Source organism: Balaenoptera musculus, chromosome 8 (assembly GCF_009873245.2).
Source record: "Balaenoptera musculus isolate JJ_BM4_2016_0621 chromosome 8, mBalMus1.pri.v3, whole genome shotgun sequence".
Lineage (NCBI taxonomy): Eukaryota > Metazoa > Chordata > Mammalia > Artiodactyla > Balaenopteridae > Balaenoptera > Balaenoptera musculus.
Window position 1 is genome coordinate 70109178 of NC_045792.1, and position 24608 is coordinate 70133785.

At 45.5% G+C, this 24608-nt stretch overlaps 1 protein-coding gene across 5 annotated transcripts in view; it reads right to left on the reverse strand.

Annotated features, from left to right (window-relative positions):
• Positions 1-24608, reverse strand: part of PLEKHA7 (pleckstrin homology domain containing A7) — a 213268-nt gene that overhangs the window by 125141 nt on the left and 63519 nt on the right. The window contains exon 1 of one of the 5 annotated variants that reach the window (XM_036859556.1): positions 10560-10823. The exons of the other annotated variants lie outside the window; for them this stretch is intronic. Within the exon in view, the coding sequence (XP_036715451.1) occupies positions 10560-10642 (83 nt within the window). The 5' untranslated portion in view covers positions 10643-10823. Of the gene's footprint in view, positions 1-10559; positions 10824-24608 lie in introns of those variants that run through there. 5 annotated transcript variants of the gene reach the window in all.

The following is a 24608-nucleotide window of genomic DNA, read 5'->3' on the forward strand; positions in this document are numbered from 1 at the left end:
TGCACAGCTCCGCTCCGCTTTGCTCCACTCCCACTGAGGGGAGTCAGCAGCGGGTGAGGATTTTAAATGCAGCAGACGAGATTTAGGTTAGATTCACAGATGAACTTCCTGACAGAGAGGGAAGCACTGGAGAAGCTGACCGATTACTTAAATTTCACTGGGGAGCTACAAGGGGCTGATTGTACTGTCTGCCAGGAAGTGAGTGAGCGGTGAGGAGGCAGCCTCCTGTGCACAATGGTCAGACGCAGGGACCTCACCCAGCTGGCCCACAGCCGCCTGACACGCCATAACATTTTTGCTTTAAATATAAGGTAAACAGAACAGTCCGATAATCCCCACCAATATGCACTTTTAAATGTACTGATTCTTTGGTCTAGGAATTTCCAGTTCTAGGAATCTAAGAAGATAGTTAAAAAAAAAAAAAAAAACCAACCATAGTCAAATATTTTTACATATTTTAGGGGAAAATACGTATTTATGTATTTCAGTAGTTGCAATCTAAATGCCCAACCTCTGAATGGGGAATGATTAAGAAAATTATGGTACATGTACCCAACAGACTATTATGCAACAAATTAAGATGTTTCTAAGGAATATGTAATAATCTGGGAAATGCACATGATATGTTAAGTGAATAAAAGCATATTCAACTCTGTATCTTGTGAAAAAAGTATATGTTCATTTCAAAAAGAATGGAGGGAAATACACTAAAATGTTAGCAGTAATCATCTCTGGGTGTGGAAGTAAATGTTTTTATTTTTAAAAAATACTTTCAAAATATTCTAAAATAACCACTACCTTAATAACCAGAAGATGTAGACATTCAAAAAAAAGGAACAGTCTATTCTTTGAAATACCTCAGCGCCATAAATCTACTTTATCTGCACGGCCATTATTCCCAGAAAGCAAAACAGTGACACTCAATCTTGTACTTGGCAAGATGAACACAGTCTCGCTTCCAAAATGGCCCAGCAGACCCAGTGCAGCCACCTGAAAACCACCTGTCACCATTTCTCGCTGGGAAGCACAGGGTCTTCCCCATCAAAGAGTCACGAGTCTCTCATTCTGTGGCCAGACCTCCCTTCACGTCCAATTACAATGTGCCTAAGTGAGTCTGAAAGGCAAGGGAGAAAGGTGGAATTTCTGCAAAGAACTGGAATCTGTTGGATTAACCCTGAGAAGTCTCAAACAGCCAGCTTTAGAGATGGTCCCTATTTACTGAATGTCCGCTATATGCCAGGAACTGGGCAGGATGCTTTCACATACTTTGCAAAGTAGGAATCATTAGCTCTATTTTACACATGAAGAGACTGAGGCTCCAGAACTCACATCAACTTGCCTCAAATCACTACATGCTGCTCGCCCAACTTCCATGTCAGGAAAGTTTCCCCCTCAGTCACCTCTAGCGTTGGCATCTTTGCAGGGAACACAATGCAGACTACACTTCTTCCTTCCAGACTTACATTCCCACTCTCGGTACCCTGAGACAGGCCACTCCCTGTCTCTTGTCCACTTTCTATCTCTACCACCACCCACAGATGCAAACACTCTAGCCCCATGTGGACACGTCAATGATCCACTGTGGCCAAATATCCCAACCTGCCTCATGACCCTTAAGGATGGCTAGTACTGCAAGATAGGGCTCAGTAACAAACAAGGACCTTTCTGGAGGTGTCTGAAACTCTGGTGAGAGGAGAGGAGTTCACAGAGAAAACACATTCCTTCAGCATCTCCTTTAGGCTCACAACATCTCTGAAGCAGGCAGGCCTCTTAACCCCTTTCACAGATGGAAATACTGAGGTTGAAGAGTAGATTGACCTAAATCTAGTAAGAAGCACAGCTAGCACTAGAACTCAGCTCCTCTGATTGCTGACCCAGTGATCTTCCTACCACAGAGGAGAATACTAAGAACGAGGGCTCGAAGGCCTGAAGGCCTGGATTCAAATCTCAGCCCCACTACTTACAAGTTATGTGGTCTTGGGCCCATTACTTAACCTCAATTTTCCTCAGTCGCAACATGAAGAAAATAATAGTCCCTACCTCTCACAGTTGTTGCGTGGATTAAATGGGAAAATATAAGTGAAAGACCTAGCAGGTGCCCAAGATGGTGTTAGGTCTATCATCACACAACCCTGAAGGCGTAGCACCAGGACTTTTCCATCTTAGTTCCCACTGTGCAAGGCTTTAGTCTGAAAACAGGGCCATGAGGACCTGCACCAACTTAATTAAACCAGCTTTCTGCCTTGGAAGGCCTGGCCAGTCGCCTCCACCTAGTTTTCAGATCTTATTGAGATGACCTTGAATATGCTCTTCTTTCTCCATAAAAGCTCTTCCCGGCCTCCTTCATCCCCTAACTCCAACTCTCCTTCAGTGGCACCTCTGAGGTCAGCTCATCCAAGAACTTTTTCCCCAGGCTGAATTCCCTTATCTCCCACAGATTCCTGAACTTACAGCCCTAACGGGGATACTTATCACTGTTATCAAAATTGGCTCCGTACTTGCCTGTCTCCCCCACTGGACTGAGAACCACTGAAGGCAGGCAAGGACTGTGCTATGTTCATTGTTTGATCTTCAGTACCCATCTGGTATCGGTTTGTATTATATTTGTGGTGTAACAAATTACCACAAATTTAGCAGCTTAAAACAACACACATTTACCATCTTACAGTTGTGAAGGTCAGAAGTCCAAAATCAGTTTCACTGGGCTAAAACCAAAGTGTCAACAGGGCTGCATTCCTTCTGGAGAACCCATTCCTTGCCTTTTTCAGCTTCTACATTCCTTCCTCACAGGCCTGCATCACTCCAACCTCGACTATAGTCATCACATTTCCTTCTTTTCACTCTGACCCTCCTATAAGGATTCCTCTGATTACACGGGGCTCACCCAGATAATCCAGCATAATCTCCCCATTCCTCACTTAATTACACCTGCAAAATCCCTTTTACCACATAAGGTAACACTGACAGGTTCCGGGGATCAGAACACGGACACCTTTTGGAGAGGGAGCCATCTTTCAGCCTACCTCACTATCACAGCTCTTAGTGCATAACAGATGGGCAGTGACTGACTGCCTCCTGCAAGAAACCATGCTCCATGTGGTCCTAAACCACTGAGACGTAGAAGCTTCTCGACAGGTTTAGGAGGGACCCAAAGCCTAGAGCCCCTGTTCTAGCCAAAATCTCCCAAAGGAGGCCTTCTCTTCATAACCTGCAACTCTGAGTTTCTTCAGCTAACGTGGAAGCAGCCCACACACCTCCACCCTAGGTAAAAACCTACTGGTTGATTCTCCGAACTCTGAAAATATGGATAAATGAATCAGTCTCAAAAATCATTTGGTAATTGCCCTTCAGATAGACTGACAGGCACAGTCTATGTCTTCTTGGAGCTCACAATCCACACGGCGTCATCACAATGTGTACAGAAGCCAAAAGGCAGCAGGATAAGGATTTTACCACTTACCAGCATGAGTCAGATTTGATAAATACACATATTATAGATACAGCACATTCTTTGAAATTCTATCAAAATCAAGCTTTAAATTAGCAGGCTACAGCAGCAACCTAGCAACCCAATCACATTCATTTCCACTTGAGCCTGGTACCTGAACAAGAAAGTGTCAGAACCCTGGACAAGGGCAGGCTGGGTGCAGGGCGCACCCACCTTGTGGAATGTGGCAGGTGTCAAGGAGGAGCAAGGGAAGGAGCCCAAGCTGGGATCTGAACTCTCACTCTCCAATCTACCCTGTGTGACCATGGGCTTGTTAATCAACCTCTCGGAGCTTTCTCAATATACAATATACACACAATGAACCCATTCATACTGACCGACAGGTAAAATACCTAGTAGGTAATATGCTTCCACTAGGGTCTGGCCCCCTTCTTCCTGCTCCTAAAAGAATCAAGTTGATAGGGCAAGTAAATCCTCTCAGAGAGTACAACTTGGTGTATCCGCGCTGTTTCCCTAATGTCATCCACACATTGCCCGCACACCGCCTCCATGATTCTGCCACCTCGCTGTCCAACCTGTACGTCCACTTTTTCCTTTAAACAGACAGCATAGACTTTAGACACATCCTAAGCAACAGTAGCTGCCAAATGATGAGTTCAATATTCCAGTCATATTTCACATGAAAAAATCATATACTCAGGTATAAAACTATTAAAATTTAAAATACTCACCCCTGTATTATCCCATATCCTGTTACATTTTGGGAAACTCTGGTGAAAAAACCTGAGTTCTGGTCCTGACTGCGCTAACAACTATTAGGTATGTCCACGTGAGGTCCCTTCTCTGAGACTCAGTTTCCCCCAAGTAAGAAAAGAAAGAGAATGATCTAGACAACCTTTCCATTTCCTCCAGTTCTGAGGTTATGAGATTTATTATCAAGTGGTCCAGATAAGCAAAAGAATCCAAGCAGGGAATTTTCGGAAAAGGTAATGAATACCACTCAAAATTATTAGAATCATTTATCATAAAAGATGACAGAAGAAAAGGATGAGAGAGAATGACAAAGAGATAAACGCCATACCTTCCCTCATCTTGAAAGACTCTGACTTCGTGCTTCTCTTTTAAGGGATTTTCAAAAGAGAGGGCCCTTGGTCTTGAAATGAGACAACCTGGATTTGAATGTCAGCTTGGATGGTTGTTAGTTTTATCACCTTAGGCAGGCCATTTAACCTCACAGTTTTTCTACAACTGTAAAATGGGTAACACCTCCTTCACAAGGTTGTCTGGGGATTAAATGTGAATAACTTGTCTAAAGCACCTGGAACAGAGCTGGATACAGTCGCTGTTTGCTATTACTATTACACCTGGACTAATTGGTGGAGTACACATCTGCCTCTCCCACTTAATGATAAACTCTCTAAAGGCAGGAATGCCTTGCTCATCTTTCTCTCCCCCACCGTGCCTAGCACGGTGTTTCACATAAAATAAAGAACTTGGCCTGAATTTGTAGGGAATCAAAGCTTACAGAAAGAGTGCCTGCTCCAAGACAGGAAACTGGAGATGCCCAGAGATGTATAAATAACAAGCAATTCTTCCCTGACAAAGACAAACGTTCCCTTCTTCCTAAAACAAAAGTCTTTAGAATTCACCAAGATGTACACAATGCTTGGGCCATGATTCCCTGCTTCGATCTTCCTTTATAATATTCTACATTTTCCATCATGTGTCCATAATAGGAAAAATTATTTAAATTGTTACAAGGATAAATGAGACTGCTTGCCTCTGACTCAGAAACTCAGAGACCGGGGTCCAGTCTCCAGCGTTACATATCTGGCTACCTGACCTCAGAAAAGTTACTCCATTTTCCAGTAAAATGACAGGAACAATATCCCTCTGATGACATCACCAGGCTGCTGTGGGAACTAAGGCACCCAGGTCCGTGCTGTGAAAAATCTCTGCTAACGAGAACTCTGGAATCTTCTGAGTATGCCCGGAGTCCCACCAGTTGCTTTTCACTTTTTATTCCTAACCAGACCTTTATTCCTTTACTTGTGTTATACGCCCATAAATGTTATTCCTGTCATAAAAAGAAAGAATAACCCACAAAGCTGCAGCCTTTTTCTTATCATATAAACAGGCTACAAAAGTAATGAGAATAAATTTGAGGCTGTGATCATAACTCTGTTAATGAGCACCATCCGTGTTTGAAACACCACCAGCCGTGAGTCCTTATTTTCACAGGCTGTTTGTTTCTTTCTTCCCTTTTTTTTTTCCCTAACACATTTAAAACTTCAGACCTGAGTGCTCACTGGCAGCTGGTTCGGAGCAGAGGGAAGGACTCAAAATAGCTAACCAGAACCATTAGAAAGAAAGATGGGACCTTGAAAACTCCAAGCCTAATGGTTGGCTCTAAACCAAACATTTCCTCTGCCTAAAGTCAAATCAAGCTAGCAACCTCTTTATTTCTTTCTTTTTTGTTTTTATATCCACAAACATTTAGTTTATTTACATGAATTACACTCAAGTCAGAAGGAGATACAACTGATCCTCAGTACCTAAGTATTGCCCAGCATTAAGGCAAGCTGATGTACAATCCTTTTTATGTATCTTGCATTACTATCCTAATATCAACTATCTTTGATCCACCAGCAACCTCGTTCTTAAAAGGTACCACTAAGTGAGTGAGCCCAAGAGGATTACAGTCCCACACAAATGACACTTAAAAGTAACAGCCAAGAAGGTGCTGTGTCTATAAGCCTCACAGAGCCTATGGATGAAAGGCAGAGGGGACAAGAGAGGGGCACTGAAAAACCAAAATGACCAATAAGGACCTCTTTCACTCATTTTACAAACATATCCAGAGTTAGCTGGAGATGTTAGAATAGGTGGATGGAAGAAAGGCAGTATGCAAATGTACTTGCAGAAACTTCAGTTTATTCTTACTCTGGGAGGCAGAGATCTTCAGAGGCATGATTTCCACAGGGGGTCAACCACACAACAGTAACAATTCCTAATAGTCAACTTCCTCGTCAATAAAATGCGGGCAATAATTAACTGCACCATAAATTGTTGTGAGAATTAAATGAGATAATATATGAAAGCACTTAGAACAGTGTCTGGTACATAGTAAGCTGCATTACATTACTGCATTACAGTTTTGCATACAACTATTCCATTTAATCATAAGAGGCAGGCTTTATTATTCTCACAGAACACCGGTTCAAAGAGACAAAAGGACTCGTCCAGAGTTACAGAGATAAAAAGTGCCAGGTGTCTGGTTGTTCTTGGGACTAACAATCCACAATCCACAATCATGGCTGGACCAGAGATGGCTGCATTAGCAAGAGTTTGAGGCTGCTACCTTTCCAGCTCAATTATGCTCTGTGCCTGCAGTCAGGGATTCACAGGTCTCCAAGGCCTCTTTGAATAATCTGAGACTGGAAAACAGACTTAATGTGAAGATCAGAAGAAACTCTTCCAGGACAGTTCTCATATCTGACCCTAGAAGCCCAGGTATGGCCTCTGGGGTGGGCACAAAATGACATTTCTGACATTCTCATCTTCTGTAAAATAAAACAGCCCTCTCAGCTGCTGCTCCAAGGATCCTCTAGTTACCTTTAATTCAAAAAAAAAACCTACCAATTAACAAGCACTGTGTTCAATCCTTTACAAACGTCTTGTATAATCCTCACAATTATCCTACTGGGGGGAGGGGGTGAAGAGAGGTACCCTTATCCCTGTTTAACAGGCAAAGAAACAGACTCAGAGAGGCCCACAAACACAAAGCTAGTAAACAGCAGAGACTGAGTTTGAACCCAAGTGGGCAGAGAAAGTGCCACAAACCATATGCCTCAACTAACTCCTCGTCATTCTCTCTCCCCTCACCTGGAGACGCAGGGGGCATAGGCCTGGAATAACTAGCCTCTTTTCTCTTCACCAGAGACAGTACAAACCCTAGGGAGGAATTTTGTATTTTACAAACCAGACTGCAGAGACTGCCAGGGTCTTTATTGTTTCTCCCCTTGATCTTCTGTGATTCAGAACAAGCCTTCAGAAGCACCTCTCTCTTAAACTGGGTACTTTCTCCAGCTGCCCGTCCCAGGAAGACGCTCCCTGCCAGAGCTGGGGCTGAGGAACACAGTAACAGCCACCATTAAACCCAGCACCTGGGCTTCCCTGGTGGCGCAGTGGTTAAGAATCTGCCTGCCAATGTAGGGGACACGGGTTCGAGCCCTGGTCTGGGAGGATCCCACATGCCGCGGAGCAACTAAGCCCGTGAGCCACAACTACTGAGCCTGCGCGTCTGGAGCCTGTGCTCCGCAACGGGAGAAGTCTCGACAGTGAGAGGCCCGCGCACCGCGATGAAGAGTGGCCCCCGCTCGCCACAACTGGAGAAAGCCCTCGCACAGAAACGAAGACCCAACACAGCCAAAAATAAATAAATAAATAAATTTATAAAAAAAACAAAACAAAACCCAGCACCTCTGTTAAGAGGGAAGGGAGAAGTCTAGGAGCTGGTGTACAGAGAGAAAGACGGACCCTTTTCCCAGGTGGCAGTGGCGGTCAGGTCCCAGAACAGAGGCCTCAGCTGATGCTGGACTCTCCACAGCCCGCTGTGCCCAGCATGGACATTAGGAACAGGACACATGGGGGACTTTCCAAACCAGCCCTGCTCAGCCCTCTGACCCTACCACTCACAGTGACTCTGATCTCTTCCTGTTCACCCCACAATTCCCACAGCCTTTATAACAGCTGCCTCACTTTGCCCACAACGTCACAATCCCTGATGACCTCCTGTTCGCTTCACAGTGCCCCCTGGGACCCACCTACTCTTTACAGAATCACCTTGAGTAGCTTCCCAGGCAGTGGCCAGGCCATTATCAATGAGTATTCAGCTATGACCAGTAGGCTGCAAGTGAGCAAACATTGGATGGCAGACTTCCCATAATCTAAAAAAAAATTGTTCTTAATCAGGACCATCTCCAAATCCTCAACTCGCAGAGTGCCAGCAGATCACCAGCAGCTCAGGGCACTGCTGGAGAAGGTGGCACTCTAAAAGCATGTGAGTTGGGGGAGGGGTGCCACTGAGTGCACATACCACAAACCCAGTGGGAAGACAGGTGGCACAGACTCCCCAGTAACCCAGGGTGTCAGGATCAGAGGCCTCTCTGAAGCCAAGCCCTCCTTCACTCATTTCCTCCCCGGAAGGCTGGGGTGAGATGGGGACTAGGTGTCCCTGGGCAGCCATCAGAACAGTCCAGCCCTGGAGACCAGAGCCAGGAGGAACCCAGGAAGCCAAGCCACTGAGGTAGGGGACAGACAACTGAAGGGAGGGATGTGGGGTACAACAGCCTGTCTCAGCGAACCGCTCTGATACAATTCACAGCCCACAGTTAGAGCTAAAATCCCCCTCCCTGCACTCCTCACCCCTATAAGCCCATCCTCCTCCCCACATTCCTCTCCCCCCCCATAAGCCCAGACCTCTCTTGCACCCTCAAGAGTGTCAGCTTCCAAGGCAAGCTCATCTTCTCATCACAGATCTGCCAACCCTTCAGTTTACAAGGCTGAGTCCTCTATCCTAAACTGACAAAGAACAAGCAGTGTCCCAGGTCTCTAAGGCACAATGCTGCCAGGAGGGCTGAGTTTGACAATTCTCCTCAGGCCCCAGCTGGGGCAAAATCTCAGCCCTCCAGCCAGCCCAATCCGCCAAGCCAAGCCTCATCCACAGCCGTCCATTTAAACCTGGGCCCTCCCATTCTTATTTATTCACTAGCACACACAGAGCACACCTGGTGAGACTACCAGTTTTAGAATCCACCTGCTCCCAGCCAGCTGGGAGGGAAACTGAAACCACAGCAAGAACTTCGCCCTCAGCTCTTCCCCAACCTTGACCTCCTCCTTCCACTTGGAGCTGAGGGAACTGGGAGAGGCAGGTCAGGTGACCACCTGACAGACACTTTTGCCTCGGCCCACAGTCCTACAGAGCAGGGGACTGAAAATATACCCCAGGGCACTTGCTGAGCAGGGCGGAGGTTTTCAGGCACTGAGGCCGGGACAAGGCAGTTCTTTTCTGAACGCTTCAGACTACTGGCTGAGGGCTCAGGTCTCACACACCTGAGCCTGGAAGCTGCTCTGAGGCAGTTGGTGGGAATGAGGTTGGTTTCAGAAGGCAAAGGAGGAAAGGTATGGGCCGGTTCCAAAGTAGATAAAAAACAAAAGCTGCTCCCTCTGTGCCCTCCGGGGGGGAGATGGGACTGTCCCACAGATGGGGAAAGGGGGTCCCTTTCGTGGAGTGCCGGTCACTGGGGGAATGCCAGCATCCTTTTCAGGAAATAGGCTGCAATACCCTGGGCTTAAACCTTGATGGCCAACGCCAAAAAAGGGAAAGAAAAACCTGCAACCCACCAATCTCATTTCCAGATTCCCTCTCTCCAGCCTAGACACATTAATAATTAACTTGCCTACCCAGAGCTCGCCGGCGTTGCTATAAAAGATGAGTAATGGCACTGGAGTCCCGGCCCGATGCCCGCGGGCTTCTGGGCTCGGGGCTGGGACGGGCACTGGAACAAAGCCTCCGCGTTCCTCCGGGAAGGTGTGTCTGAAACTAGACCTGTCAACGGCGAGAAGCTGACCCCTTACCTCCCCCATAGCCGGCTCCCTGCGAGAAGGGGTGGGGGGAGGGGCCGGCGCCCCGCCGCGCGGGGCGGAACGGGTGGACAGGTCTCCTTTGCCCACTTCCCCTCCCCCGCACCCCGACCGACCGGTGCCCCCAACCACAGCCCATTTCGGGAAGCCGCGCTGTCTGCTGAGAGATAATCCTGTTACCATGAATGCAGTCTGTACTTGGAGACCAATTCTCACAACAGCAAGACAGCTCCCTCGGCGCCCTTCCCGATGAGTAACCCAAAGCCGGTCGCCGGCTCAATGAATTCTGTCGCTGAAACTCCAGCGGCGAGCTGCGGCTCCCACGCGGATGGCCGGCCGGGGACGAACCGGCTCCCATCACGCCAGCGCCCAGACACAAAAGCATCCCTAAATGCAGCCCGGGCACCCTGAGCCCTACCCGCCCAACAGCCCGCAGGCCCCCGAAAGTTACGGCGCGCGGACACACCTGCAGGGCCCCCGCGGCGGCCCCCTCCAGCCCCCCAGGGCGGCGGGGCACGCGTCCCCGGACGGGCAGCGCCGCGGCTCCATGAGCCCGCTCCGGGAGCCGGGGCCGGCTACCGGTCAGCAGCGCGGGGCGGCGGAGCGCGCTGGGGCCTCAGCTCGCCCGCGGTGCATCTCGCTCCCTCCTCGTCCTCGCCCGGCCTTCCCTAAGAGCCCACACCCACTTGACATAAGCGCGGATCAAAGCACTTGGCGCAGCGCCAGACGGCAGACCCCGGCGGTCCAGAGCGCGACCCGGGTGCCGCCGCGCGGCCAAGACCGCGCGTCCGAGCGCGGCACGTTCCTCTTCTTGCAGAGGATGCTGCAAGCGGGAGTGGGCAGGGAGACGGAGGAGGTGGGGGGGCAAACCGGCGGAGGGGGCAGGACCTGCCGCCTAACAGCAGCGCTGCTCTGGCGCCCAGCCAGCCACCAGCAGACCTTACAGCCGTTGCCGCAAGCGCCCATCGACTGTGAAGACCAGGTCGCAGGTGACCTGGGTTGCTGTCCTCTCCCCGCCAAGGTGAGTCCTGACCTTGAATTCTCTTCCTCAGAATGACTCAAGGAGGCTCCTCTCCAACCACCTCTACGAAATTGCCGGGGCTGATTCTGCCAAGCCAGTAATAAATGCTTGATTGGAAGTGGGTGCTGACCCCACCACCCAGGAGGCCGCAATGGGGCACCAGGGAAGCAGACCATACCCTCTGGCTTGTGGCTATACCAGCAGCCTCAACTGGGTCTCCTTTCTCTCTCTCTTCTCTCAATGCCTTTGGCAATAAGGGACAGCTCTCCTGGTTCTGCAGGCAATCAAAAACAGCACCACCCAGCAGCTCACACACACTTCTAATTCACTCATTAGCATCCATCCAAATAGTCAAACATTCGAGCATTTATTAAGGCTTAGTACATGCCAGGACCAACAGAAGATAAAACAGCATTCCTACACTCATAGAGCCCTACACTCATAGAGAAGATAGTCTAGTCGCTGAGACAGATATTAAAAATAAAGCAAGGTAATTATAATTGTGACAAGGATATTAAAGATAAGAGGTGCTACAAGAATGCACACAGGTACCCTAAACTATCTTGGCAGTCAGGAAAGGCTTCCCTAAGGAAGTGACAGTTGAGCTGATGAGGAATGAAGAGAAGTCATCCAGGGGAAGGCAAAGTTCAGGCAAAGACCCTGGTTATTAAAGTGTAGGTCTGCTCCCATTCACAGGTGGAGATAATCAAGCAGACAGTGAAATGCCATGCCCGAGACACCTAGGTCTTTGTCCAGGAGGGGCGTGAGGCAGCTTACAGGCCCTGGAAGAGAGCCTGGCCATCTGTCCAAAGAGGCCCTATGTCTGCTTTCTCATCTCCCCCTGAACTAGGCTGGCCCACCTCATCACTGAGCTCTGAACAGGTAGTCGGGAGCCTTCACTCTGGCTCCAACTCCATCATCAATTGGCTGTGTGGCTCTAAAGAAATCCCTTCCAACTCTCTAGTTTCAGTTTCTCTATCTGAAATGAGGGTTTGGATTAGAACAGTGTTTCTACACTTTTTTTTTTTTAAACCATACTCCCTTTTGGATAAACATACAACTGTCATTCCTGTTCTGTAGTATCTATGATGACAAGACATCAAATCATTTTCCAAATCAAAAATTATAATATTGAATGTGCTTTTAAAGCTATATATTCCCTTTAAGTATTCACCATTAAAAGATCTCTGCTGAAGATAACTTGGAAGCAGGATTAAAGAAATGGTGTCCAAGCTCCCCCTTTTCCTGTTATCTGTCCCCATTCCTCCAACAGGAACCTAGCCACAAGCACTTATCATCTCCAGCCTCATTTCTTTTATTCTTTCCAGGATAAATTGGCCAGGCAATGAACAGAAGCCGTAGGTCATCCAAAAGGCATGCTGTGGAAGACTCTTTTGAATGATAATTTCCAGTGATGCTGGAAAATAGACACTTTGAAGGAAGCACATAATGTTCCTGGGGACAAATTAGCTATATGATTTAAAAGCCTTAAAAATGTACTATCCTTTGAACCATCAATTCTCCATCTAAGAATTTATCCTCAAGACATAATTATGGATGAACACAAAAATTTATACACAAGGATTTTTATAACAGCAAATGATTGGTTAATAAACTGTGGTACATCTTTGCAACTGAATATATGCAACTTTAAACCTAATATATAGAATATTTACTGTTGAATAAAACAAAATGAAGGTTACAAGACAAATGATCCCAATTGTGTGTGCATGTGTCTGTGTATAGGTTTGAGAGGGGTGGTAAGCACCTATGGTGGAACGGTACTGTGTTCATTTTTCTTAGGATGACTCAGAACCTACCCCTTGGACCAAAATGTGACGTCACTATGGCTTGTCATCCTCACAAGTAAATCTATTAACCCATATGAAAGTTATAGAAGTTTAATATTAAAACAGAACAGAATAAACCTTACAGACAGGCAAGAACACAGTTAAATTCTCCACCGCCATCCACTTACCATTAGGGATTTGATAGTAATCTTAAAGGTAGAAAGGTTTTTCCCCCAGACTTTTCATTTCATATAGATTTTTTTTAAGTCGTTCTTTCCTTGAGTCTAGTTCAATAGTTTCCAAACTTTAGAGTGCATAAAACTTACTATCCATGGTGTTTGTAGGGTAATCTTGACTTTGGGGTTCTTTTCCCTTACATTCTGAGTTTAGAACCTCATCACTGTATGACAGTTCAGAAAAAAAGACTACCAGAAGGATATTTAGCAAAATGTTAACAATACTGGAATTAGAGTTGATTTTTATTTCCTTCCTTGGGATTTTCTGTGTTTTCCAAGTGGTCTGACAATAAATACATACTACCTTCGTAATCAGAAAATAAAATGTTGCTTAAGTGGGTTAAAACCCCTCCAAAAGATAAAAGAAACTATGCCTTGACTTTCAAAGGGGTGACTCCGACCATGCCTTTCACATGCCTTCTCTCTGCCAAGTTCTCGTACTGCCCCAGTTGGTGCCCCAATACCCAAGGACAGACAGTACATTGTCACTAGGATACCATACAGGAAAAACTGGCAAGAAAATTATTTTTACATTTACCTCCTGGGGTGTGCTTATAATAATGCTTAGAAGCTTAGACTAAAGGGTCCAAAATGAAGCAGCCATGACCATCCGCTAATGGATCTCCTACCCATGAAACTCTCTACCAAATATTCTAGGTTCTTAATAAGCTGAGAACATATAAGGCATATACACCTTTGGTCCTGAGGACCAAAAACTATTCAGCTTGCTTTTCCCAGACCTGATGGTGCCACCAAGCACACTGGCAAGGACCAGTAGAAAAAGGACAGGCCATAAATCAGACTGCGCTCAGCCAGTAACCGATGAGTGATCTGTGCCTCAGTTTCCCCTCTGTTAAATAGCCTAATAAAGGCTCTACTTTTCTTTTAAGGGTGGATATAAAAGCATTAGGATAAAGTGAACAGTAGTATCTCAGTGTAGCATGTTATTATTTAATGAAAGTATATGCTAGGACTTTTGGGAAGAGAAGGAGCTGGCTAGTTGTGAGTTCTTTGGCACAAGGGCAGTAAGCTGCAATTTGCCTCATATGTCAAGCTTTTTGAGAACCTAGAGTGCTCACAAACCAGATGAAGGATGTGAGGTGGGAAACATAACTGTGCTGACTTTCTCTTGTGGCATAACTCATGAACTCCTGAGTCAAGGACAGAAGGTGGGTTAGATGAAAAATCCAAGCTGGAGGCCCAGGTTTCTCAATACACAATAGCCAAAAACCATCAGGGCAGCATCTAAAGATGAGGAATGCTCGTATTATCTGGCCACTTTAATTCAATAATCATTAAATCCCCCACCAGGCGTAGCAACTGCATTCTCTGCTCAAAATGAAGCACATGACTTCCAAGCCAGACAGAGATGCCATTACGTTACATTTTAAATCTATCTAGAGTCTAATAAAGTTAATTTTACTGTTATGGCATCTATTAAAACATGGGGCCTTTGTTTAGAGAGTAAACAGAGGGGAGGGAAGCACAGACTTGAAGATCTGGGAATTTTGATTATTCCAGAATTGTTTCTGGAAAGGAGGTAACAAGAACAAACTTGATTTTAAAAAATAATTTTAGGGCTTCTCTGGTGGCGCAGTGGTTGGGGGTCTGCCTGCCAGTGCGGGGGACACGGGTTCGAGCCCTGGTCTGGGAGGATCCCACATGCCGCGGAGCGACTGGGCCCGTGAGCCACAATTACTGAGCCTGCGCGTCTGGAGCCTGTGCTCCACAGCGGGAGAGACTGCGATGGTGAGAGGCCCGCGCACCGCGATGAGGAGTGGCCCCCACTTGCCGAAACTGGGGAGAGCCCTCGCACAGAAACGGAGACCCAACACAGCCATAAATAAATAAATAAAATAAATTTAAAAAAATAATTTTAATGGGACCAAGTGTATAAGAAGGGCTGCTCTTGTACAACTATCCAGCCCCCTTGAGAACAGACCAGCCTCCCCCTCCCCCTCCCCCACCACACACAGCCAGGCAACAGCTCAGGGACAAAAATGAGGCACCCTGCTTCACCCAAGCAGGAAACATTCAACACACTGACCACGGTAGCCAACTTGGGTCTGGAACTTGGAGCCTAAGAGTCATTAAGAATGGGAAAAAAGCCTACTTGGTCCATGGTCAGAGACTAAAAGCCATGCAAATGAGTTTTGATAAAATGAATAATTAATAAGCAAATATACAGCTTTACACATCTTTTAAAAATCAAGAACAAAACCAAATCACAAAACACCTAATTAGCTAGAATACATGTCTATGACCAGTGATCTTCATACATCCATTTTAATCAAAATAACCTTGGTTGACTGTAAAAAAGCAGATGCCAGGGGTCCACCCCTAGAGAATCTCATGCAACAAGTCTAGGGTGAGCCCAAGAATGTGCATTTTAGCAAACAACCCAGGTGATGTCACTGTTTGTGGTCTAGAGACCACACTTTGAGAAATGTGAAGCTACAAGGCCAGGAGGGCCTAACGCACCTGGCTCCACTTACCTTCTAGCAGGTGTCACCCTCCTGGACTTGAACCCTCCTGGACTTGAATCAATTCATAATGGAAGCTGAATGAATACAACTGATACATCTTGTGAAACCTCAACAAAATTGTAACAAAACTAGGGCGTGATGAAGAACGCCAGAAAAAAAAATAGGAAGCACTTAGCACATAGGAAGTGCTCTAAAACTGTTACCTTTTAGAAGAATGAGGATAGTGAAATTTTGATACCTGTCTAGTCTCACCTTGTACTCATAAGCCAGGTATAAACCCCCTAAATTCACTAGTGTTATCACCAAAAAACTGCACAGACTCAGCCAGACATGAGTTAAAAATCTGGGCTCACCCACTTGCCAGCGGTGTGGCCCTGGATAAGTTTTTTCTTCTCTGAGTCACTCTATCTGCTCAACTCTAAAATGGGTTTAAAAAAAAATCTATCCCCTTAATGTTATGAGGAAGAAATAAAGAATTGTGAAAATGTGTGGGACATAGTAGGTACTAAATAATTGGCAGCTATCATTACTTAGTCAATGGATAAACATTTACTAAGGCCTTTTATAAATCAGGCACTGTCAGCACAGGTGATACAGTAGTGACAAAAGAGACAGAGGGACAAAAAGACAGATAACAAACAAGTAAATAATTTCAGAGATTGATGTCTGCTATGAAGAAAATAAAACAGTGATGTGACAGAGTGAAATGGTGGTTCACAGTATGTATCAGGAAAAGCCTAAGATGTGGCATTTAAACTAAGATCTTGTGGAGGAGCACTTCCAGCACGAGACCAGGTGGGAACAAACCAAGCGCATTCCTGGGAAGGAAGGACAGTAAAGCTAGAACTCAGTGACCAGTGGGATGGGAGGTAAAAGAGGAAACTAGGGAGTCAGAGAGCGAAGGTTATGGAGGCCGTGTAATACCTAGTGAGAGTTTAGATTCTCTTCCAAATGGCAATAGGAACCATAGAAGAATTTAAAAGAAAAGATCGTGCCATGGAAGAGGCATGATCTGATTTGCCTTTTTAAAAGACTTTTGTAGCTGCTATTTGGAGAATGGCTTGGGGGTTGGGGACAAGCCATTAGAACTGTCCTAAGAATGTTACATGTATGATCTCTTTTAATCCTCATGAAAACTTAAAAAAAAATTTTTTTTTATTTTTGGCTGCATTGGGTCTTCGTTGCTGCGCGCGGGCTTTCTCTAGTTGAGGCGAGCGGGGGCTACTCTTCGTTGCAGTGCGCGGGCTTCTCATTGCAGTGGCTTCTCTTGCTGCGGAGCACGGGCTCTAGGCACGTGGGCTTCAGTAGTTGCAGCACGTGGGCTCAGTAGTGTGGCTCGTGGGCTCTAGAGCACAGGCTCAGTAGTTGTGGCGCACGGGCTTAGCTGCTCCGCAGCATGTGGGATCTTCCCGGACCAGGGCTCGAACCCGTGTCCCCTGCATTGGCAGGCAGATTCTTAACCACTGCGGCACCAGGAAAGTCCCATGAAAACTTTTTATATGAGTACTATTATCATCCCGATTTTACAGACACCAAACCCAGGCATAGAAAGATTAGATAACTTGCTCATCACAATAAGTGGAGGATCCAGTATGCAAACCCAGATGGTCTGACTGCAATGCCTCTACTGCCTTTGAAAAGAAGTAGGGAGAACTAGCAACACTAGGTAAGGAGACTACTGCAGGAGTCCAGGCAAGAGAGGGTGGGGGCTGACCAAGACGGCAACAGAGAAGGTGCTGAGGGGGATTCAGCTGTGCAAAATGTCTTGGTAGCAGAGCCAACAGGACTCACTGATGGGATTTATGACAGGGGTGCAGGAAACAGACAAGCAAAAAAGACTCCCAAGTTTTTGATCTGAGCAACAGAGTGGATGGCAGTGCAGTTTCCTGAGATGATTAAGACAGGGGAAGAAAAAAAATCAGAGCGGGGAGGCATTAAAATCAACCAAGAACTCAGTTTTGCACTTGTTAGGTTTGAGGTGTCTATTAGACATCTGAGTGGAGAAGTCCTGAAGGCAGTGAGCTGTGTCAGTCTCCACTCAGGGGAAAGGTCAGGGCTGGAATTGTAATCAGAGGCATCTCATCATCACGTGACTCCTTACTTAGTGTATGTGTATTTGTGAGGGTGGAAGAGGAGGACTCTTCCAGCTATGGACCTCTGGTTTGTTGTAATAAGCCAAGGCAGAGCTGCATCTCAACACAGGACTACAACTTGCTCTGAGGCTGAAAGCACCCTGCCCAGCCTGCCCTCTGTGATCCAGTAAAGTCTGCATCCCAGCCCCATCCTCTAAATTAGCTTCCTGGGAGCCTATGTAGACAGAATTCTTTCAAGATGACCTCCAGCATGCCAGATCCCCGGAAGGCAACAGAGGCTGGAGGTCCTAGAGGAGAGGTTGGAAATAGGAGCCGTGGAAGGAAGTTTATCGGGCATCCTGCCAGCTTGTGAGAAAATGACTTCTGCCTCCCTCTTCCACTTCAACACTCCTTTTTTCGGTCCTCCTATCATCGAAGCCCATACGGGTGCGAGTCCCTGGAATTGCTCACAAGGGCCAGGGTGTGATAATAATAAAAGGGTTTCCAAAATAGCCTCCCACATTCAGGCTTCCCAAATGCCCAGCTGACCTCCAGGCTACACCATTTCCAGAAATATAGCAACCTCGTTTGATAAAATACTTTCAGTACTGACACCACCTTGGCTCAGAGGAAGTGGGTGTGTGCTAGAGGTCAGGTAGAGGTTGGAAGGAAAAGAAAGGCAATTTTTAAAGTTCAGCTGAAATGTCAGGAACACGAAGCTGCCCATGTTTACACAGAGCTTTCCAAAACTGAGAGCAGCTTCCAAGCAGCTTTAAAAAAATGACTACACCAACCTGTCCAATGAAGTGGCTTTTTAACAGAAATAGTACCAGGCTGTTCTCATTCTCCTGTCTCCTTAGGCTTAATCTCCTAGTATAATTTATATTCTTGCTGGTGCTGATTGTTTTCTTTTTCATTCATATTTCATGCCTTTCTCATAAGCTGCTTCGAATCCACTGTGTAACAGGATAAAGCAACAGATGAATAAACAAATAGTGCACAGTCTTGACATTCCTGGATACTAAACTTTCAGATTTATGTAATCAATAAAGGTTGTTTACCATGGATATTAACTGGAGGTTAGGGGGAGGAAATGCCCTAATTAATATGTAAAACCCTTAAAAAATTTGATCTCTTGTTAAAAAAAAAAGAGAGAGTGAGAGAGAATCTGGTAATAATTAGCACCTACATTTTTTCATATTTTTTGTCCCTAATTGCCTGACCAGTAACTTACAGGGCAAGTGGGTGAAATCTTATGTCCTATATCTGTATGGATGATTTTGTGGCTCTTACCATTCAAACTAGGAACAACAGGATGCTAGTTCAATAACTGTGCTACTTCATCTTCCAAATAAGACTTGTCAAAGCCACTGAAGGAAATCAGAATAAGACTCAATCTAAATCTAACCACAAACAAAGCTGGAATCTGTCAGTCATTTTCTGGCAGAGAGGTAAAGGCATGTCAGTGCCCACTGCTATTCTCTCGTGTCCTTCTAAATGCAGAAACAAGCTTTAGAATATGAAATAGCCAGCAGCCTGGGAACACAACTTTGGAGACATAAAAATTATTAGGTTTTCTAAATCACTGGCATGAGCCAAAATCCTTACTGAGACTAGTGGGACATTTACAAGCATCCCCTTAAATGCCTTCTTCAGGAACACTCTCTAACATAAACCTGAATATAGCAATTATTCAGATCCCCAAGTGCAGGCAGCAAATGTTTTTGAGGAGGCTCATCCTCAAGGGAGCAAAGGAAAAGTGCTATTTTTTTAATCACCAGAAGTCGCTGGAACCAGTATGTTCGCACTCTAGAGCACACAGTGATGACAGATGCTTATAAGGCGCACGCTGAGGACTTGTAACCTTGTGGAAGAACAGACAGATCAAACTATGCCTTGCTGCAGTTTGAAATGTGTTTTACTGCCTTCTAATTTTCTGAAGATTGACACTCCATGCAGTACACGGTAGGTGGCAACACTGAGCTATAAGAATCTCCCATTTGCCAGCCTTGCGGAATAGACAAAGTTTAATATAATAATAAATCCCATTCTAAAAATTAGGTCTCTATTAAAAGAATGACAACAGGCAACAGGCACAAAGTAATTAAAAATACATGCCTGACAAATTTGGAATCAAACGCACCATCAAACGTTATGTCCTGGCATATTGTCACTTCCTGCCTCCACTCTCCCAATCACTGGGCAAATCCAATTATTCCTGAGACACCCTAATTGTGCCTCTCTTCTCCCTGTCTCTCTAGTGACTTTTAAGAAAATAATATTCAACTTTAATGCGCCTGCACTTCAGAAGACACTGTGACAATAGCAATAAACACATTCTCTGTGTGCAAAAGCCAGGACAAATGAGTTCTGAGACTGCCTTGGCCAACCCTAGGTGTGGGCTTTCTTTCCCCAACTCAAGAGAGACCGGAATGTAACAGCTGTCAGAAAGCAGCAATGGCCTGTGCCAGAAATACCTTGCTGCGCAGCTCTAATTGCCAAGAGATAAGAACCCATAACTCACACAGACACTTGTGGTTCAGGCTCAGACACAGCAGGCAGAAAGGAAACAGCATGCACTTGTGTCAGAGAGACCTACACTCTGACTCTTACCAGCTATGCGACCTTGGGCAAGCCCTCCACCTCCCCTGAGCCTCAGTTTCCCTCATCTGGGAGGACAAGCATCAACGTGTACCAAATGCCTACTACAGGACTGGACTTACAGCGGGTGCACAATGCCCTGGAGTTATTATTATTAACAATCTCTGAAGGGTACAGTGGAGTAAAATGAACTTGGAGATACTGCGAGAACTATGGTAGTCAAGCTCTCTGGACAAGAGATAGTTTGTACCTTTGAAAGAACCTTGATTTTCTGTGAGAGCTCTATAAGAATCACATAAAATCCCTGGCTGCTTTTGCCTATTCATTTGTTCAAAGAAGTATGTACCGAGGGCTCACAGTGTGCCAGGATTATGCCAAGCACTGAAGACAACATGGCCCTGGCCTCATGGGACTTAAAACCTAGTGGAGAAGACAAGCTTTCAAAATAATCTCATTAGTAGATGTAAATGTACATCTGTGATAAGTACCACAAAGGAGAGTTCCATGGCCATCTGTAACATGGCCACCTGAAATGAGAAAATTAGCCCCATCTGAGGAGCTGCAGGATGACGAGGACTTAATAACACAAAGAAGAAAGCTAGAGGACACTGTTCTCCATACCCTCAGTGGGCCCGACGTAAGAAATTTAACTTAAAGGAACAAACTAGGAGGCATTTAGCTTCCTCTTAATGACTAGGGTGTTCTTCTTCTCTAACAGTAAAATCCAGAAAACCTACTCTGTTCCCTTTTTTGTTTTGGCTACCGGGAAGCTCCAAGTCAAATGTGAAGCTCAGCAGTAATGCAGACCCTTAATGCATGCATATTTACACTCTCCCCATCCCCCTTGGTTTGTCTTCTTCTTTTTACTTATATTTTCCCTAGTCCTGATTTCAAATTCCTATTTCTATTTTATCATTGTATCTATTATTCATGAATCCTTGGTGAAAGGAGACAGGACACAAATAGAGACTTATTAATACTCTTTCTAAGGCTAAGGGGCTGAGCTGGAAAGAATTAACAAGCTTGCCCTTTGTGTCCCCGCCTGGTGTGTTACCCCAGAGGCAGAGAAAGACATGTGGCTTGGTCCATTTTTATATAAGCAGTGCATTCCTTGTGGTTTGAGTGATCTAGCACAATAGTGCTTTTTTCCAGAGACACTTTATCACGTTATATTTCTACCCTAACAAGCAGCTTTCCTTTTGCTCATTTTTCTCTGAAACATTCAATGACCTATATTTACAGTGAACCTACATTCTGGATATTCCAGGATAGGTGCCCCCTCTCTTTTTAAAAAGTTTTTTTTTTTTTTGCAATTTTCTGTTTAATAAAGGCAACTCATGAAATATATAACTGGACTTTTCCTTTTATACCTCTGAAAGGCATGATATATACACATAGATTCTTCATCAGACCATATGTCACGATTTCTGGATCAGAAAATAGTCACTCTCCTCTTAATGATGAATTAACGTTCACATGGTAAAGGCTGAAAACAGGATAGAGATGAGGAGGAGATGTGGGAGAGACCATTACCATTTTTCAGTTTTCAGTTTATCTGCACCTCATTAAAAAACAAAACAAAACAGGATGTTTTATGTGTAAAAAGTCCATTTTTTGTAGAAAACTACTCCACTTCCTGGGAAGATGAAATCTTTGTAAATGAAAATTAGGCATAATTCCAAAAACTGCAAATTGTGGCTCTTCTCCTTATTTGGTCCTGGCCCCCTTTACATGATGAAAACTTGAACTGTCTCCCCCAGGAAAAAAGACATAAACACAATTTTGGCCAGTTTTAGGGGATTTCAAAAAGCTTCTGAAAGTCCATTCATGAACTTCGGAGGCAGAATTTCCCCAAGAATGGAGCAAATAAATACCTGAGGGTACCTGAGATGGCAGTGCAGCAAGAACACTTGAAAAAATATAAATGCTATAAATAATAGTTATACATAATGTAGCTAAGAACTATGAAGGCTAATAAATATGAATATAAAATCATTTTTTTAAATCACTTATTTGTTTTTTTTTAAGTGAGTCAATTTTATATGGCTATTATAAATATGCAGAGGTGGAACAGGAATGCCTAAAGTTTGAATGCCTGAAGTTTAGGGAACACTGCACAGAGAATTCACAAAATCTAAATTTAAAACACTGCAGATACATTCTGAAAGTCATTAAACATTTGTCGAAACCCATAGAATGTACAGCACCAAGAGTAAACCCTAATGTAAACTATGGACTTCAGGTCATAATGATGTGACAATGCAGGTTCATCAATCGTAACAAATGTACCACTCAGGCGGGGGATGTTGATAACGGGGGAGGCTGTGCACATGTGGAGGTGGGGGGGATATGGGAAATCTCTGTACCTTCTGCTCAGTTATGCTGTGAACCTAAAACTGCTCTAAAAAACAAAGTCTATTTTTTAAAAAAAAGTCACTCTCATAAAGCAGCTCATTCAAGGACACTGGTTTTTCCTTTTCTCTCTCCTCATGTTCTCCCAGACCAGCTGGCTTGGCAACACATACCCCATGTCACTCTTAGCCCTCCTCCCGGCTTTCCTTCTATTCCCAGCCAGAGGATTCCCGTACTGCTGCAAAGATGATGAAGAGTTAAAGGCTGCTCTGGCGCAGGCGGCATGTATGGGGTGAAGGGTAGGGATTTCCCTGAGCTGCCTGTACAGAGGTAACTGACCAGGGTGAGGCGACAAAGACCAGCTGCATTTCACTGACACCCGGGATCTGATGAGACCCAGACTTCGCCATAGGAAGTGAGTCAGAAACTGAGGAGCTCAGACAATGCGCCAACAGAAGCCAGGGCCACTGGAGGCTGGGACAAGAAGGGTAGGGAAGAGCCACCATTCAGACAGCCTGCGTGGGTCTGTCTCCCCTTCACAATCACGACCTTAGAACTAACTACTCACTCAATGCCCCTCTCCCCTTCTGGGCTATAACTTCCAAGAGAAGGACCACTTATATCTTTGCTCAGCCCCGTATCTCCAGGCCCTCGCACAGTGCCTGGCACACAGTAGGCACTTTGAAGGAACGGAAGAAGAGTGGCTAGCACAGGTGCCTTGTACCAGTAGATGCTCAGGAAATGGTTCTGTTAAAGCAAATAAACTGTTTATCGTTAAAAAAAGAAAAGAGCAAATGAATCCAGAGAACACAGTCCCTTTGCTTTTTCACTTCCTGTAGGCAAGTCCAAGGTAGCAAACAAAATGGAGGAGTGATTGAAACCAAAATTAAAAGCTGGCTGTGGCTTCCCCAGAGCTGGCCGAGTGGTCCAGACATAGGTGTGCTCCTCCACTAGCCACTTGGCTCTGAAGTCATTTCAATCTACTCCATCCCCAGAAAAGGGAATTTAAGGATAAGTATGGCACTGAGACTCAGGTACCCCCACTCTCTGGATAAACAATGTGGTAAAGGAGTGACACGCCTCTCTCCGACTCAACCCTAGCACCTGTGTCCAAGAAATAAATACACTCAGAAGAAAAAGTATTAGCGGCAATGTCAGGGTGAGTGCCCCTCCTGGCTGGGTGGGGCAGCAAGTCTCTTGAAGTCACAGCTGCCCTTTAGAAACGGGCGCCCCAAGGTGTTGGGATGATCGGGTACCCCTCGCTAGGGTTTCCTTACCTAGCTGGACCAAATGTTGATGACCAAACAAAGGCTCCATCAACTCAGCTGGAAGCAGTCTTCAAAAACAACGAACCCAAGAACCATCCCTTTACAACATCCCTGCTGACTGTCTAGCTTGGACAACCCCAATGATGAGGGACTCCTACCTCTTACCTCTCAAGAAAACCTTCTCCATCTTTGGGCACCTCTACCGAAATTCTGGATCTCTATTTTTCTCTAAAAAGAAAGGATTCCAAGGCACTCCTGAACCACCTAGCCCGTGGAGAGAGGCATCACAGGAGAACATGATTCAGTTTTCCCTTACACCAGCCTGGGGAACTTTCAGTTTTACAACCACTGACTTCCAGAATCTCCAAAACTAGAAGTGATGGCAAAAATAGCTAACACTTATAGAACACTTACTACGAGTCAAACATGCTACGAGCTTTACAAGCATTGTCTCATTTGGTATAACACTGAATGCCCACACTCTCCTTTGTGGAAGACATTATAACTTTAAAAAAAAAAGATAGGGCTTCCCTGGTGGCACAGTGGTTAAGAATCCACCTGCCAAGGCAGGGGACACGGGTTCGAGCCCTGGGCCGGGAAGATCCCACATGCCGTGGAGCAACGAAGCCCGTGCGCCACAACTACTGAGCCTGTGCTCTAGAGCCCGCGAGCCACAACTACTGAGCCCA